The sequence below is a fragment of the Acomys russatus genome, chromosome 22, assembly GCF_903995435.1.
Source record: "Acomys russatus chromosome 22, mAcoRus1.1, whole genome shotgun sequence".
Taxonomy (NCBI): Eukaryota; Metazoa; Chordata; class Mammalia; order Rodentia; family Muridae; genus Acomys; species Acomys russatus.
The window spans coordinates 36,444,131-36,460,689 of NC_067158.1; the positions used below are offsets into that span (position 1 = coordinate 36,444,131).

Consider the following 16,559-nt stretch of genomic DNA (forward strand, 5'->3'; position numbering starts at 1 on the left):
CTAGTTTTAATACTGGAAATTGAAAAATGCCAGTGGTCACTGGTACCCACCTAATGATATAAACAATGATATAGTCAGATATTAGATTTTATCTTATATATCGTGGGGGACAACTAAATTAATAAATTAGAGAATTATAAAATATAATTATTTGGTTTCTAGGTTCCGCCCCCCCCATTTTTTCAATCTTAGAATCTCATAGAAAATTATGAGTGCACAAATGTACGTGTGAATCTCCAATTCATAATTTATTCTCAAGTAATTATATAAATATCCTAAAATTGTAATTTTGAGACAGTCTCACAATGTAGTTTTGGTTGGCCTGGAACCCACTATGTAGGCTATTCTGGCCTAGAACTCACAGAAATTCACCTACCTCTACCTGCTAAATGCTGAGAATAAAGGCTACCTCAGTTTAATTTTCTCTCAATGTTTTCTCAAGATTGATTCTTTCCACTTCCTCCAGTTTATTTGTAAGCCCAAGCATCTTTATGTCTGTTACTATGCTCCTTTCCATTAGAAATTTATTATTGAATCTTTCTCTGAAAAAGTCAATTTCTAATACTGTTTAAAAATAAACAAACAAAAAACTCCTTACAAGGAATCAAAGAATTCAGTATAGTCAAGTTTTACTTTACTTTTCTTTTACTGAATGAGTAAATTAACCACACACTGACAGTGTTGTAAATTTAAGTGCAAAAGCATTGAAGTGCTTTACTACAAATTACAACCTAGAAACACGTTAACTGAACAATTAAAATTCATACAATCAGATTTAGATATATAACAACACAAAGTAGGAACAAAATTACAGTACATGTACAACACAAGACAGATACATGAATTCATTAGAAAATATTGTAATAAATAATTCATGAATTATAGTGCAATTGATTTATGCATAAATATAACTAATTGCCTAACAATCAGTTTATATTAACAAAATCTGTCAAAATCAAGGCAGCCACAGAGTTTTACTAAATTACTGCGACAATGGAAATACTGCAATTAGAAAACAAACACAAGTATCTGCACTGTAAACAACTAAGAAAAAAAAATCATTTTCACTAAAGTCAGTATACAGTTTAATATAAAATTGTCATCAGCTACCAGAAATGGTTTAAACAACTTTACTGAGCAGTAGTTTTCTAAAAACAGAGGCACTGTTTTTTTTCTTTTCCTTCTTTTTTAAATATAAAATACTTGAGGAACATTCAAATAAGTAGAAAGCACATAAGAGTTGCTTTCATATTCATTAAAAGTCAGCTGAGACTGGACTTGTCAGAAACTGTCAATTAAGTAGTAACTGGTAACTAAATTTATAAAGTATTTTGAAAGTTTAACATAAAGGACATCTTAATAGAACTGGGGGGGGGTGTAGTGGGGAACCCATAAACTTCCCTGCCTTTCCTAGTTTGTATAATCAAAAAGTCAACTCAGTAATACAAACATTATGTTTTTTTTTTTAAAGTTATGGGTTGATCATTACCTATAAACTATCAAAAAATATTTTAATTTACTATTTGACCAAAAATAAATAATACAAGTACTAAAATGCTGCAAATTAACTATAATATTACCTATAAAACTACTGATCACTGTGAAGTCAATAGCAAAATGATCCCTGATTTATGAATCCTGTAGTTTTTGGTCAGGTCATCTTTTAAATGATATAAAAGTGTTCTGTAAGTTTCCCTTTACTATAAACTTCTCAATCAATTTATCAATGCAAATATAGTGTGAGGAATAAAAAAGCTCAATACAATATAAATATTATGTAATGCATTCGAGCTCCCAAAGTTTTGTAAGTAAAATTCTGTATAAAGAGGTCAAGAAAATTGTTTTTGAAGTATTTACTTTTTTAAACTTTGTTTTTCAATGGGAAGAGGGGGAAATATAATAAATAATCCATGTTCCGGTCCTCACAAAATATGGCTTAATTCTTTAAAAAGAAAGATGACCCTGACAAATGCTGTCTTGTAATCTATTATGTATATTTTCTTGGGGGAAAAAAGATCAAGAGGATTCATATCCTAGTACGCAGGTAATGTTAACAGCTGAAAACGTTCAGTACAGATCTCCCAGACCAAGTGATTGCCTGGTCATACATTTTCTCATTCTTCAGTTTCTTTAAATACATGTAAGCAGTTTTAAAGTTTAGTAGCTGGACAATCCCACGTCCATGTGGTTATTAAACACACACAAACACAAGTGTAGGAACACAAGTATTTGACAAGGTGCACTTACTTTTTAAGTTCAGCTGTAAGAATCACTTTTGGATTTAGAAAAAGTGGCTTAGAAAAATGACCAGAACCTGAATTCAATAGAGAAAAGGGGCACTGGGGAGGACTCTCATCTATAAAGCAAATCTCCTTCCTTTACATGGAGGTACATGCTTTATTACATTTTACTACTAAAACTGCATACTTCATAAACCCACATGAATACTCTGACCTATATTCTTAAAACTGTTTTATAAAATTTACTGGTCTCATATGAGTCTAGTAAAAGTTTAAAATGCACTGCCCAGCTTCTAACTATCCAAGTAGTAAAGAGTTTACATTACTGAAAGTTCAAAACAGCGTCAGTGTTAAATATCTGTAAATCTATTCAAGACCCTGAACAAACTGCAAGTTTGGTTATTAGCAAAATGATAATGTATCACCCACCAAAATGAAATCTGTGATTCATTTTGATAAACTGAAAATGTTTTGAAATGTCACAGCAGCAAATATATTAAAGTTACACTGAGGTTCTTCAATAGGAGGAGTGTGTCACAATCCTTAAAGTAGTCATAACATCAACTAACCAGCACATTTAACCAAAATGACCATTCTCAAGCTTGTTCTGTGCACATTATAAACATGCTCTAAGTTGCATTCCAACTTTCTTTTCTAACCTTACACATTAGCTTATTTTTCAAATGAAAAACAAAATTAAATTACTTTAATAATTAAATTTAAATTACTTTTTGTTTTTAGTATTCCATCTTATATTAAAGGATTCTATAGCTGTTGGGGTTAACTATGTCAGTTTTTTAATTTAAATTATATACTTATAGCCCCAAACTTCCTGCTAACTCAACAATTAAATGATAAATATTAAATTTTACTATACATATTCTTTAAGGTTTTCTCTTGTATCCTGGTAGATGCCCTCTAGTGCATTCTGAATTTCATAGAATGCACTGCAGTGTATTAATACTGTATCTCTTTAGTTACTCTTGGTACAGAGGTAACTAACTTTGATTGGTTCTTTGACATACTCACAGTCATTGTAGGTATGTTACATAAAAGTGTTCACAAACTATTAATATCATATTTCCATTATAAGATGGTCCAAATGAATGGCTAGAATGTTCTTTTACCAATAAAAAATGTTTCACTTGACAATTCTTGTTCTCCCACATTTTATGCTATTGACTACTAAAGAAAACCTGAATCTCTTTTTCACCTATTTATACAAGGATTAAATACAAACTATCAGAATTAATAAGCAACTCTATAATTCTGTCCACAGTGAAAACCCTGAATAAAACTTTTTCAAAAGGCATGTAAGTGGTTTTTGAACTGTAAAATATCATGTCTCCTGTCAGAGTGAGCGTTGTAATTTTCACGTGTGTATTTAGATACACACACACACACACACACACACACACCTGTGTGCATGTGTACACACACACGCACGCGCACACACACATGTTCTCTAACAGTAATCTACACAGGCTTGCTGCTGTTCCTGCAGCTGCCAGTCCCTGAATCTGTCATATATAACCCAGTGTCTGGTAATCGTAGTTTCTTCTTCGGAGGAGTCTTCAGTGTTCCAGATCTTTCCTTTACCTTGTATTCTAAAGTGCTGTGAGGTACCCCATAGATTCCTTGTGCTTTGGAAACACTCATTTTTCCACTCATTACCATTGCAATGGCCTCTTCCATTATTTCATGATCATACTGTCGATAGCGGCCACGTTTTTTCCTGGGCTGCTTATTATCTTTCCGGTCCAATCCATCTTCAGTGTTTTCAGAGGTTCCATCAATTGTTCCATTTTTAGAATTAAGACACAAAGGAGAGAGGTCCCCATGTAGAAAGTAAGAGTCAACACTTGAGTGAGTTACAGGCCCAGAACATTCTATTTTGCTCTGTTTAGGGAGTATATTTTTCAGTTTTTGGAGAGCTGATCCTTCAAGGACTGAAGAGGTTTTGGAAACTTGATACATGACATCCAGCAGACCAGAACCATCAGGTTGTGATTTTGAAACTGAATTTACTCGTAGCTGAGGAATTTTTAACTGTACAGTAGGATTTGAAGTTTCATATTGAAGGCTTTCGTTTTTTTCTTTAAACTGAGTAACCATTTTCTGTAGAGTTAACTGATGGAGGTAACTGGAAGCTGTTGGGAATTTTAATTCTGAGGTTTCAAGTAGGCTGAGTTTACTTTTTTCTGTGCGCTCTGCTTGAGCTCTTGCCCACAAGGCTACTTTTTGCAGCACAGCACAAGTTTCTTTACTTTCTTTATATGAGTAACTATCATTGAAATCTCGAGTTTTGTTTTTAAAGGATGCAGGCTTCCCTGCTGGTAAGGCTTCTAAGTGGAGAAGTAAAGTTTTTTGAGGTATGCCATAAAGTATGCCTGCTTTATTTATGTCCAGTGCTCCAGACTGAATGTCTTTCAAAGCTTTTGAGAGCAAACCATCTGCAAACTCAGCACTTCTTTCCACATAGTCCTCTCTGTTTCTGTGTAGTCTCCTGGATGGATGGAATGAAACGATGGTAAACTGATGTATGAGAGACTCTCACACAGCTATGGAAGGGGAGGGTCCACTCCTTTATTATACTCCTTGCTTAGGTAACATCACTGCTTATGACACTTTAGGTCTGTGAGATGTAGTAGTTACTCCTTATCAAAGCAAACGCTACAGTCCTGTTAGGACAGTGTGTCAATGATACGGTGGCCTCAATGGGCAGACCTTCCAAGAACATAAAATCCTAACTGAGTATTTGTAAAAATATTCTCATGATGTTGCTTTTCCTCTGAAAACTGCTTGCAGAGCAACACATAATTTTTATTTACAATTAGAGTTCCATTATAAAAATACCGAAACCCTAAAGGAGTTTTGGTTAGTAGAAACGTGACGTTACCACTAAACAAGTAATAAAAGAGTCAACCCATTTAAAGGAAATTTGTAGCAGCAAGAATACTTCCAAACACAGACATCTCAGTTCCACAGACTCATTTTCCTCTACATAGAAACTTAAAATCTGAAAAAAGATGTATATAATTTCATTTTAGAACGTTACTATATTTCAAATGCAACTTTGTAATCTTCTAAGTCTGTTACACCTGTGACTCCAGCTCTATTACAGCCTTAGCTGAAATAAATTCCTCTCAGAGTTAAATGGGACAAAAAATATTTCTATGCAGTTAATGAGAAAATGCAAAAGTTACAAAAAAATCCAAAAATCCAACAGAACAGCATTTCACTAGTAATTATTTATTAAGTTAATTTAGTGACAGTTTTAAAGACATGAAAGGACTTTTTTTTTTTTTTTTGTGGTGATACTACATAATAAATGTTAAGTTGTTTGCCACCACACTAAAGCAAAAACTGTAAACATATATGCTAGTTTTAGAATTAGCAACTACAGCAGCTTTAGAAATGGTTCATTATTTCCCTTAATATTGCCTCTTGATTATTTCAAGTTCTCTTACTCGTCCTGCTTCTTAGTTCATATCCCATGATTAAACTGATAGTTCATTTTAGTAACATGAATTCAAGTTTGGTGATTGTTCTGATAACTTTTCTTTAACAGAAAGAAACAAAGAAAGAGAAAGGACAAATGAGGAAGGTATGAGAGACAAACTTATGAGTGACAAAAATTCTGAAGGAAAACTATGTGTGTCCTACTAGCACAGTAGTCAGTGTCCTCTGCAGAGCTCGCTTATATTAATAGTGAATTATATTTCCTACATATTGCTTACCCAGCCACTGCACTTTCGGAAGCAGGATCACATATGGATGACTCTTCAGATTTTATGCTGGTTTTCTTTGTAGAGAGATCTAACACTCCATCCCCTATAATTATTGCAAGAGAAAAAGCTTTATATTTGTAACAGAACACCAGTCCTTACATTTTCCTATCTTATTTTGCTGCTGTATGAATGGTATAAATTCAACACTTATTTGATCTGGCTTTAGAAGCAGGACATGACTGGAAAGGCACTAGGTCACGAAAAAGGAGAGGAGAGCTGGTACTGCCAGGTGGTATAGAAAAAGGAACAAACACATGAGTTGTTTAAAATCAACTTTTGGTAATCCCACCATTCTGCAGTGTTAATTTGACAGCTCATCCATGATTGCTTTATCTCAAGACTGGCACTTTGGGAATCAGAAGTAATGCAAGTTATAAAACACAGACTGGGAAGCGTTACGTATGAGAACTGAATGACTACTTATTATCTACTATATTAAATTGCTGGAGCACACAACAGTTAAATTTATGCCTATGTTATACCCAAGTCTAGATGAAGACACGGCATACAACAACATAGGACTAGGAAAGGCAACTGCTATAAAACAAACTTTTCAGTATTTTTTTTAATTAAAATGTAGTTGTCACAGATATAATACTAAATTTCCACAAATAAAAATGTAAAATGATTCAGAAACTATTAACAGGATAAGGCCAGCACAGATGCACTATTAACTTAAAATCCAACATGTAATCAAAGAATACACATCTTTTTATTTGCTCTAAAAACTGAAATATTAAACCTCTGGAAGGGAATCAAGGAGAAAAAAATACCTGCCTAAAACTAAAAATGTGTCAAGGCTAAAGAAAATTGACTGACTTTTACAGTAACTAAACCAATTCACATAAACTATTTCGTGTCTGGGGAGATGTAAAGATGAATAAAATACCATGTTCATAACCTATGTAGAAGTGGCTAATCCTGCAGTAAGTGCTCATAATGTAGAAAACAATGTGATAGAATGGCAGCACAAAAACACCCCCCCCCAACACACAAAGTGCCCATTCTCACGATGCTTAGTATCAAGTAAGACAATCCAATCCGCATAATGCTACCACCAGTGCTGCTTAGGAATACACTGCAAAGCAAGCTATAGTGGAGGATGAGCTGAGGGGATCAAGCACATATGTCCACATATTCACACACTTTTTAGATCATATCATCATCATCATCATCATCATCATCATCACTTAAGGGCAAGGACTTACTACCTAGAAAAGGCTAGGTTACAACACTGACTAGCCCAGGCTGACCTCTAACCTGTGATCTCCCGCCTTAGTCTTCTAAGTGCTAGAATTATATGTTTGGGCAACAATACCAGTATAGGAGGCAGTTTTATGTTACTGGTGTAGGACGGTTAATTAACATGATCTTGAATAAGGTGAGGGTTCCTAACCAGGCAGATGTATGGGTGAAGGCTCTAAATAAAATGGTTTGTACAGAAGGACTACCTTATAAAATTGCTTAAAGTTTTCGAGGAACACCAGAGTCTAGGATGGCTAGAGAAGAGTAAGCGGGCTAAAACTGAGGTACAATCAGAAATGTAGGAGGATGGCATACAGGGTGACATGCCATGGTTCAATGCTGAGTATTGTTATGGAGACAAGAAGTTGTGGAGGATTCTGGCAGACTGACAATATTTCATCTTTATAAAGCATCAATGCTGTGTGGACATTCGACCACAAAGGCCTGGAGGACAGGCAGCTCTATCTGGAAAGCTCTATGCTGTTCCTCATCTCTAAGGTTCTATACTTTTCTTTTGCTAAGAGGAGTTCTACTCCTCTCCCCTCACAGTCATACTGATTCTTTTCAAATCTTATGAATCACTCATTCACTCTGGGCAGAACTTGGACTTGGCGGATTGTCATCATTCTAGGCTCCCATTACAGCTCTATTACGTGCATTATTCACCAGTCAGCAGGCCATCTCTTTGCTGCTATGCTACACAACCAGCTTGTCCACTTTATTCAGTAACACATCACTCCGTCTAGCAGAGTGCCTGGCCCAAGTGCTCAGAAAATATTTGCTAGATGAAAAATTGAAAACCTGGAAGAAACGTAGTGTTGAGTTCTAGGATAGAACACATAGATCAGAAAAGTAAAGGAGGGAGATGAAGTTCCTGCTACATAAAAATTGTTACTTCAAAGATCTTGACCAGTTTACCCACTCAGCCTAATTTTATACTTAGTTTTCTCCAAAATCGTGTATTTCTCATGCATCTAACCACTTGTACTTAGTTCCTCAAAAATGACACAGGACACCGGATCTCTCAAGTTGAAATAGAGCATTCCCTCTTCTAGGATGTTCTTTCCATCTGCTCAACTTGTCCCACAGCTACTCATTCTGAAGGCACAGATCTCTGCAAAGGCCGCTTTCCTCATGTAAACACAGCACCATTATGCACTTGCTGCCTTAGGCTTTCCTCTCGTGAGTAAGACTCATGTTATTTTATATGTACAGGTGTTTTGCTCGCATGTAAGCCTGTACACCACATGCATGGCTGGTGGTCATGGAAGTCAGAAAAGGAATCAAATACCTGAAACTGGGAAGAGTGCAACAGCAGCAAGTGTTTCAACTGCTGAGCGATCTCTCTAGTCCTTTAAGAGAACTAAATTAATATTGATTAAAATGAATGAAGGATGAATACTGCTTTTCTGTTTCACCATCTCATTTCTGTTATTATAAATTGGAGTTTTACTATTTCAATAACATTTCAGAGCATTTTCTTCAAAAAGTGACTACTGCATGACCCCTTTCTTTCTTTTTTTTTTTTAAAATTAATTTATTCTTGTTACATCTCAATGGTTATCCCATCCCTTGTATCCTCCCATTCTTCCCTCCCTCCCATTTTCCCATTATTCCCCTCCCCTATGGATCCCTTTCAAGTTAGGTTTTAATCTATAAAGTTTAGAGAGGTAGGAGGAAATACAGTTTTTCCAAACTCTAATTATTACCCAAAGTTTCAGAACAAATTAACAAATCTCTATAATTTTAAATTCATCTAGACTTTTGGTGTGTTTAATTAAATTCATTAATTCTACAAAATCTTTCTATTTTCATATGTAGTGTGAAATAGGTAGTGACATTCTAGCTGGGACAATAAAACTTTCTTTTCCTTTTTCAAATCACCATCACATAAAGAAATTAAAATTATACCTATTTTTAAACTGGATGAGTTATTTCTAAGTACTGTGGGTCCTGCCCTGAGGACCCTGGAGCGGGGGCTGGACCTGCAGATTCAAAAATTAAGAATCTCCTTGACACAGGGCAACAATGGGATGTCCGACAGCAGTCTAGTGAGGATCCAGTAACGATAGTGTAGGCCTCAAACCAGACCCATGACTCGTAGCAATGAACATTTGAAAATAAACATATGTGGACAAAAGGCTATACTGCATGACATACTACAACTTTTGTGACAAGATTTTTTGTTTGTCTGTTTGTTTTATTTTACTGGGGGGAAGGGAGAGATTTTGGTGCATGACATGTAAATCATAGACATTCAATAAAAGTAAAAAAAAAAAAAAAGAAACCTGTCCATATCAGGCTACTGGTTCCTGACTTTTATCTCTTTAGAAGTTTAAATGTGATAACACTTTAGGCCCTCTCCATAACTGAGCTGACTGTATTACATATTTAAAAAATGTAGTTCTATAAGGATTTGACATGGTTATACATTATATTCTATCTAGTGAAAATAGAAACATTTTCCAATATATTTGTCATACCACACTGAAAAAGAATTGGTCTATGACAAATTACATAGTAAACACAAGCTCATAAATAAGTATATGCATTACATTTTAATATGCATCATAGATTTTTAAATAAACTTTAGAGATCCACAGGATGTGTTATATTTTCTTAGTGTTGCCATTTATATTAAAGCATTTTGTCACTACTTCTTTTTCAAGAATAAAGTCTGTTAAGACCTAGGGGGAAATGTCACTCCTAGTGTTGTCTGAACTGGAAAAGAGAAATGTAGTAAGAAGAGCAGAAGATGAGAAATGGAGGCAGAGCATTTCCTGGATCCTAAGGAAAATTTATATGTCATCGAATGGTGGCTCCATCTACTGTAATTGCTCTTTTATGTATGTACATATCTAAAGTACTAATGACTAACTTAGGAGATAAGAACACTGTGTTCACTATGCTCTCATGATGATGTACCTGAAGAAGTAACACTGCATTCTCTTTAGTACACTGTAGTTACCTTTCCATTTACTTGATAGTAGCTATCCATGTCTAGTTTTCCGTTTGAGACAATGCTGATGTAAGTACCTAAGTGTGTCACGTTATGTTCAAGTTATAAGGACCTTCTCTATAATTCATACCTACAGGTCAAAGTGCTAGACAATGGTCCATGTGTGTTTTCAATGCTAGTAGATATCTGGAATATTCATAATAAGAAACAGTGCATTTAGCATGCAAGTTATATGGATTTTCAAAGCAAACTACTTTTTCTATAAATGGATGAATTGGTGGTATCAGCAAATTAGTCTAAGAGAAGTTAAAAGATTTAGAGAGATCTTAATCCTACTTTTAGACATGCACTTGCTCTTTATGAGAAAACAAATTAGAAACATTGGAGTCAATAGTACATTAATTAATTTTAGGTGATTAGTACATGACTATTATGCTGTATTTTTCTGTATGTTTAAAAACTGTCCTGAGAATAAACACAACATTGTTTTCATTTACTAGTTTCAGACTACCATTTAATATCATAATTTAACTGCCTGTGACAAAAATCCTACTGAAAATATCCAAAAGGCAAGCCAACATAACTTTTTAGTAAGGACATGTAATTATTAATTATACATATTACACCAGAGATAAATTCAGAAGTAGATTGATGCTTGAGAATTTAAGCCATGATGATGTTGAACAGTTTCTTCAGCATCAATGCTCTATCGGGCCTTTTGACAAAACTAATTGTTATAAACCATTCTCATCATTTTCTTGCGCATTACTGACAAGGAATTTTTTTTTTCTGAGACAGGGTTTCTCTGTGTATCCTTGGCTGTTCTGGACTCACTTTGTAGACCAGGCTGGCCTGGAACTCACAGAGATCCACCTGTCTCTGCCTCCCTGAGTGCTGCGCTTACAGGTAGGAGCCACCGTGCCTGGCTGACAAGGAATCCTTTATAACATAAAACTGTTTTCTAAACTTCTAAGGTCCTAATTCTTTTTTCCTCTCTCATATTCCCTTTGTCATATGGTAGTCTATTAGCTTGTCAATTTCTACACATCTTTCAGCATCATTCCTTATTTAGTTGTCCTTCACAAGTTCATAGCATCTTATGTAGGTCAATTCTATATTATGTCACTTTCATATAATTTTCCTATTCTAAAACCATAAATCCAGTAGCATCTGAGGGGTATATAGGGTTAGAATCTGTTAAACTTTATAGCTAATAAAGTAAAACTACTTAACAGACTTTCTTACAGTATTCATTTCTTAAAATGATGGCTTAAGAGTGGTAGCAATTCAATGATTATTATCATCACTAATTAACCCATCACTGGCTTACTGCATTCTGGTTACATACAGCACATAGCACTATAGACTGACTAATAAGTAGTGCTGAGATCAATGAACTTTGTTCACTGAATCAGTTTCCCAGTCACTAAATCTGGGAGAGAGTGTTAGCACTTTTCCTCCATTTTGATCATTTCCCTTATTGGTTGGATTCTAAAAGTCTAAAAGACTTTCTTCAGAAATGTCAAGATAATCATTAATGCTTAGATGAATTTGAAATTAAGTGAAAAAACATTTGTTAGCTCCACACAGTATTATTGGCTTCTAGTTGTTATACAATATAAATCATGATTCAGTTCATATTAGACTATGGACATGAGTTCAAAAGTCTTTGAAATCAGATTACCTATTATGAATATTAAACATAAAAACAATTTATGACTCATTGCATGAAGGACAGTGAGTACAAAAGAACAGGAAACTATTTTATATTGTATGGACAAAGAAAACTTTAAGAATTATTACACAAAAGATGTTAAAATTATCACTAGTAATGAAACTGGTGGCATAATCACAGCTTAACACAGAATGTTAGTATTATTAAATCGCCTTAGGGCTTTCTCATCTGACCTCTCTAGCCATTCTTTAACTGTTTCTTCAAATAGGACCCTTCCTCCCCTCCTCAACCAATGTATTTCTTGGTAAGTCTTTGGCTCTGTAGTCTTACTGTATTCTTAGGGGAAATTTTATGGTTTCAACAGTGAATCATGGGTATTTAACTGACTGCCAGAAAATATTTGTAGTTTCATAAAATCAAAGATATATAAAGCTTTAATTCTTTTCTATGATGAAAAGTATACAAAGTGCTTTTGCTGCATTTCATCGGACACTCAAAGGACTTAGAAGAAACATGAATGGAAAGCTGGTGAGAAGGACATTTGAGGAACATGGATGCTAGATCTCTTTAAATGGGCAAAGGACATGAGGTTATTTCTATTCCATGTAGATATTCATCAAAAGGCTATTCTTTAACAGAGGAATTCAATCATCAAGTAGACAGGATGACCCACTCTGTGGAACCCGTCTTTCTTTGGCTATGCCTGCTTGCGACTGCACAATAGGCCCATGAACAAAGTGGCTGAGTTAGAGAGATGAAGGTTATGCATAAGCTCGATAACATGGGCCTCCACTCAACAAGGATGAACTGATTACAGCTACTGTTGAGTGCCAAATCATCCAGCAGCAGACCAAAGCCATTCATTGGTTGGCCATTCAGTGACTTGGTGGTAGGTTAACTATATCAGACCATTTCTTTCATGGACAGGGTAATGCTTTGCCCTTATTGGAGTACACATTTATTCTGTTTATAGATTTTCATTTCCTGCATATAATGCTGCTCTGTCCAAACTACCATCCATTAGAACAGTATTCCTTCTACACAGTATCACTTTTGAAAAAGGAACTCATTTCATAGCCAGAAAGATGTGACAGTACATCCAATATCATTGATTCCCCTAGTCATACCATGCTCCCTACAGTCTTAAAGCACTGGCTTGACAGAACGGTGGTATGGCCTTTTAAACACAGTTGCAAAACTAAATAGGTAGCAATAGCCCATAGCTCTGGAGAATGATATTTAGAAGACAATATATGCTTTCAATCGGTGTCCAAAATATGATACTGTTTCTCCTATAGCTAGGATTAATGGGTACAGCAGGTTCCACTTACTATCACCCCTAGTGGCCCACTAAGAAAATTTTTACTTCCTGTTCCTGTTCCTAGACTTTAGTGGCCTAGAAGTTTTGGCTCCAGAGGAGGAACTACTTCTATCAGGAAACACAACAAACATTCCTGCCTGCCTACTGGCTATTTGGGGCTTTTGATGCCCATAAAATCAACAGACTAATAAGAAAGGAACAACAGTGACTAGAGAGATGACCTAGTGGTTAAGAGCACTGGCTGTTCTAGACGACCTGAGTTCAGTTTCATGGTGGCAGAAAACAAAAATTAACTCAAGCTCCATGGACCTGATGCTCACTTCTAGCTTCCGGAGGCTACGTACACATGCAGCACATAGACATGCTTGCAGGCAAAACACCCATGCACATATAAAGAAATCCTTTAAAGGGAGGAAAGAAAAGAAGGAAGGAAGAAAAGAAAAGGTGTTAGAGGGGTGACTAACCCAGACTACAGGAATTGGACTGCCTCTTCACAATGGAGGAAGGGAAGATTACATCTGGAGTGAAGGAGTTCCTTTAAGGTGTCTCTCAGGAAACAACTGGGCAAGATGACAAAGGGCATAGACTCCTCGAGAATGAAGGTCTCCCCTCCAGTGAAAGAAGCAAGACTTGCTAAGGTGCTTGTTGAGGGTAGAGGAAATAAAGAATGGGTAGTAAAGGAAGGGAGTTATAAATACCAGCCAGCTAAGGCTGCATGACCCATTGCAGAAATAGCTGCTATGAATATTTCTGTTTTACTTCATTAAGAACATGTTTGTGCACAAATACACATATATTAAAAGCCAGTATATGTTTTCTTTCCTCTATTTATCATGGAATGTAACACTGGCTGAGGTAATATCAGCGTTTTTTTGTAAATCTATATTATTATATTTAAGTTATGAGACGCTAAAAGACTAAGCATTTTGCAAAGGACTTAGCCACCTAGTTTAAAATATATAATAGATTTGGAGGACATGGGATAGTTATATCATGATAGGCAGCATTATATCCTAGTTAGTGTTTGCATTTGGAAACTAAGCACAATACAAGGTGATGAAACTGGGTGCCAAATTGACAAGGGTGGACTTGTAAAGCTAATCTTGGGTATTAACTTTATATATAACTAGTGTTACCTCAGAAAGAGGGAACCTCAACTGAGCAACTGCCTCTGTCAAACTGGCCTGTGGGAATGCCTATGGGGAACTTTCTTGATTAATGATTGACATGGGAAGGCTCAAACAGCTGTGGGTAGTACCACTCTGTGTAGACGATCCTGGATTGTTCAAGAAGGAAACTGAGCATGCCATGGAAAACAAGCAATCATGATTCCTGCCTCTGCTCCTGCTTCACTTCCTGTCCTGACTTCCCTCAATCAAGGATCACGATGTATAAGTCAAATACACCCTTTCTGTCCCAAGCTGCTTTGGTCATGTTTATCAGGGCAACAGAGCAACAGAAAGCAACTAGGACAGTGCTGTATTAAGAGTGTAATTTAACACATTAAAGTTCACGCAACAGCATTACTGTTTGATTAATATTAATTTTCTAATTACAGGATAAAATGATTAATGGTCAATTAGTCTGTAAAGGTTACAAGGCTACAAGTAGTGAAAACTACATTCTCTAATTCAAGCAGTCATATGATAGAAACTTCATTAGTCAAAATTCTATTCTGTACAGTGTTTTGAACAGCAAAAGTGCTTTTCACATTTACCCCTTAACTTTTTTTTTATGAACAGTGTAAGGACGGACTTATTGTCAACCTCCTTTGGGGTGTGTATCCAGTTGCCTGGGAACATTTATAGAATAGGACCTCTTCCCCAGTGATTTATACTGACACCTGTAGTTTACTAAGATTTCAGTAATTCCTTGGAAATTTCTGAGCTTTTACTGATTTATATTCTGACCAAAAAGACCAAGTTTTAGTTACTGCACTTAGTCTTTTATAGATCTTAAAACAAGCCTTTCATTACCTTGATTTTGTTATTTTTGTATCTTTAAGACTTGCTTGTCAATTTTAAAATCAGGAAGTCATTTTATGTTAGCAAAATCAACAAACTAGTAAAATTCTGATTGGATACTAAATCTGCAAAAAGCATTTCTACTCAGCTGAAATATAAGCACTTGCTTTAGAAATCTTATTTTATTACTGTCAAAAAGTTATATGATGCTTTCTATAGGTCTTACACAATTTATCAATTAAAATTATTATAATTTTACTTTTTTTCTTTCAAGGCAGGTCTCATGTAATCCAGGCTGGTCTTGAACTTCTGATCTTCTTGCCTCTACCATCTACATGTTGAGATCATGGAATTGTAGAATATTTTACTATATTCAACTTGAGGAAACTTATTTAGTATTTTGAACTTATGTTTGCTAAGTTTCAATTTTCCTTTTTTGCTTGCCATCTTTTTCTATTTGGAACTGTGAATCTGCCAAACATCAAGTTCATGTTCTATCTATAGCATGTTAAATTTCTGCTGTTAAAGGAGAGAAGACATCAAGTATAGACAGCAAATAAAAATTTAAATCTCTGTGCTTTAAATGCCCAAAAGTCAAAGTAAGAGATATATTTTTTCTTAAGCCCATATTGCAGTTATATTTTACCTTTTTATAGCCTAACAATAATATTTCTTATAAACATTAATTAGTCTAAAATCAGGAACTAAATAAGGGGGATTACTTCCATCTTGCAATATTGATGGGTCTCTAGAGACTGTCTCTTCTAAACACTGATTGCTGTGCTCATTTCTCTTTTTTTTTTTTTTTGCTGTGCTCATTTCTTAAAGAGTCTTAATGCCAACGCATTCTAGGATCATATCAATGAGACTTTTTGACCCTCTTTTAATATCTTTTTCATAGTTTCTGAGTCCCATTTTGTATCATTGGATCATTACCTACACCTCATCTCTAATCAAGCATGGAGTGATTCAGGAATGACATCTCCCCTCCCCGCCCCAATCCCCACAGCTACAAGAAGTAAAATGATCTCTAAACCATGCTAATAAAAGCCACTTGTTCTCTCATCTCCAGATAAGACATTTATTTGGCATCCTCTCCACATTCTTTTGTCTTCTATGAAGTCACAGATATATTACAAATAATCTCTACTTTACATAAATTCAACATGGTAATGTATCTCTCTATGTTTTTAGTTACAGGAGTGTAGTGTATATTTTTATATGTAAAACTTTCCCCTTTCCTAGTTATATCATAAACAAATGGGTGGTGGTAGAGGTATGGCCTAGCAGTTTAGGGCAATTAGTGCTCTAAAGAGGACCTGCGTTGAGTCTCAGCACCCACATGGCGGCTCACAACCATCTGA

The 16,559-nt window shown here is 35.3% G+C and overlaps 1 protein-coding gene across 8 annotated transcripts in view; it reads right to left on the reverse strand.

The window, feature by feature from the left end:
• Nucleotides 1-16,559, reverse strand: part of Lcorl (ligand dependent nuclear receptor corepressor like) — a 154,576-nt gene that overhangs the window by 27,472 nt on the left and 110,545 nt on the right. For 6 of the 8 annotated variants that reach the window (XM_051164985.1, XM_051164979.1, XM_051164978.1 and 3 more), the window contains one exon: nucleotides 5,981-6,074. In XM_051164985.1, coding sequence (XP_051020942.1) covers nucleotides 5,981-6,074 — 94 coding nt within the window. Of the gene's footprint in view, nucleotides 1-470; nucleotides 4,747-5,980; nucleotides 6,075-16,559 lie in introns of those variants that run through there. The other 2 variants (XM_051164984.1, XM_051164988.1) reach the window with 2 other exon arrangements.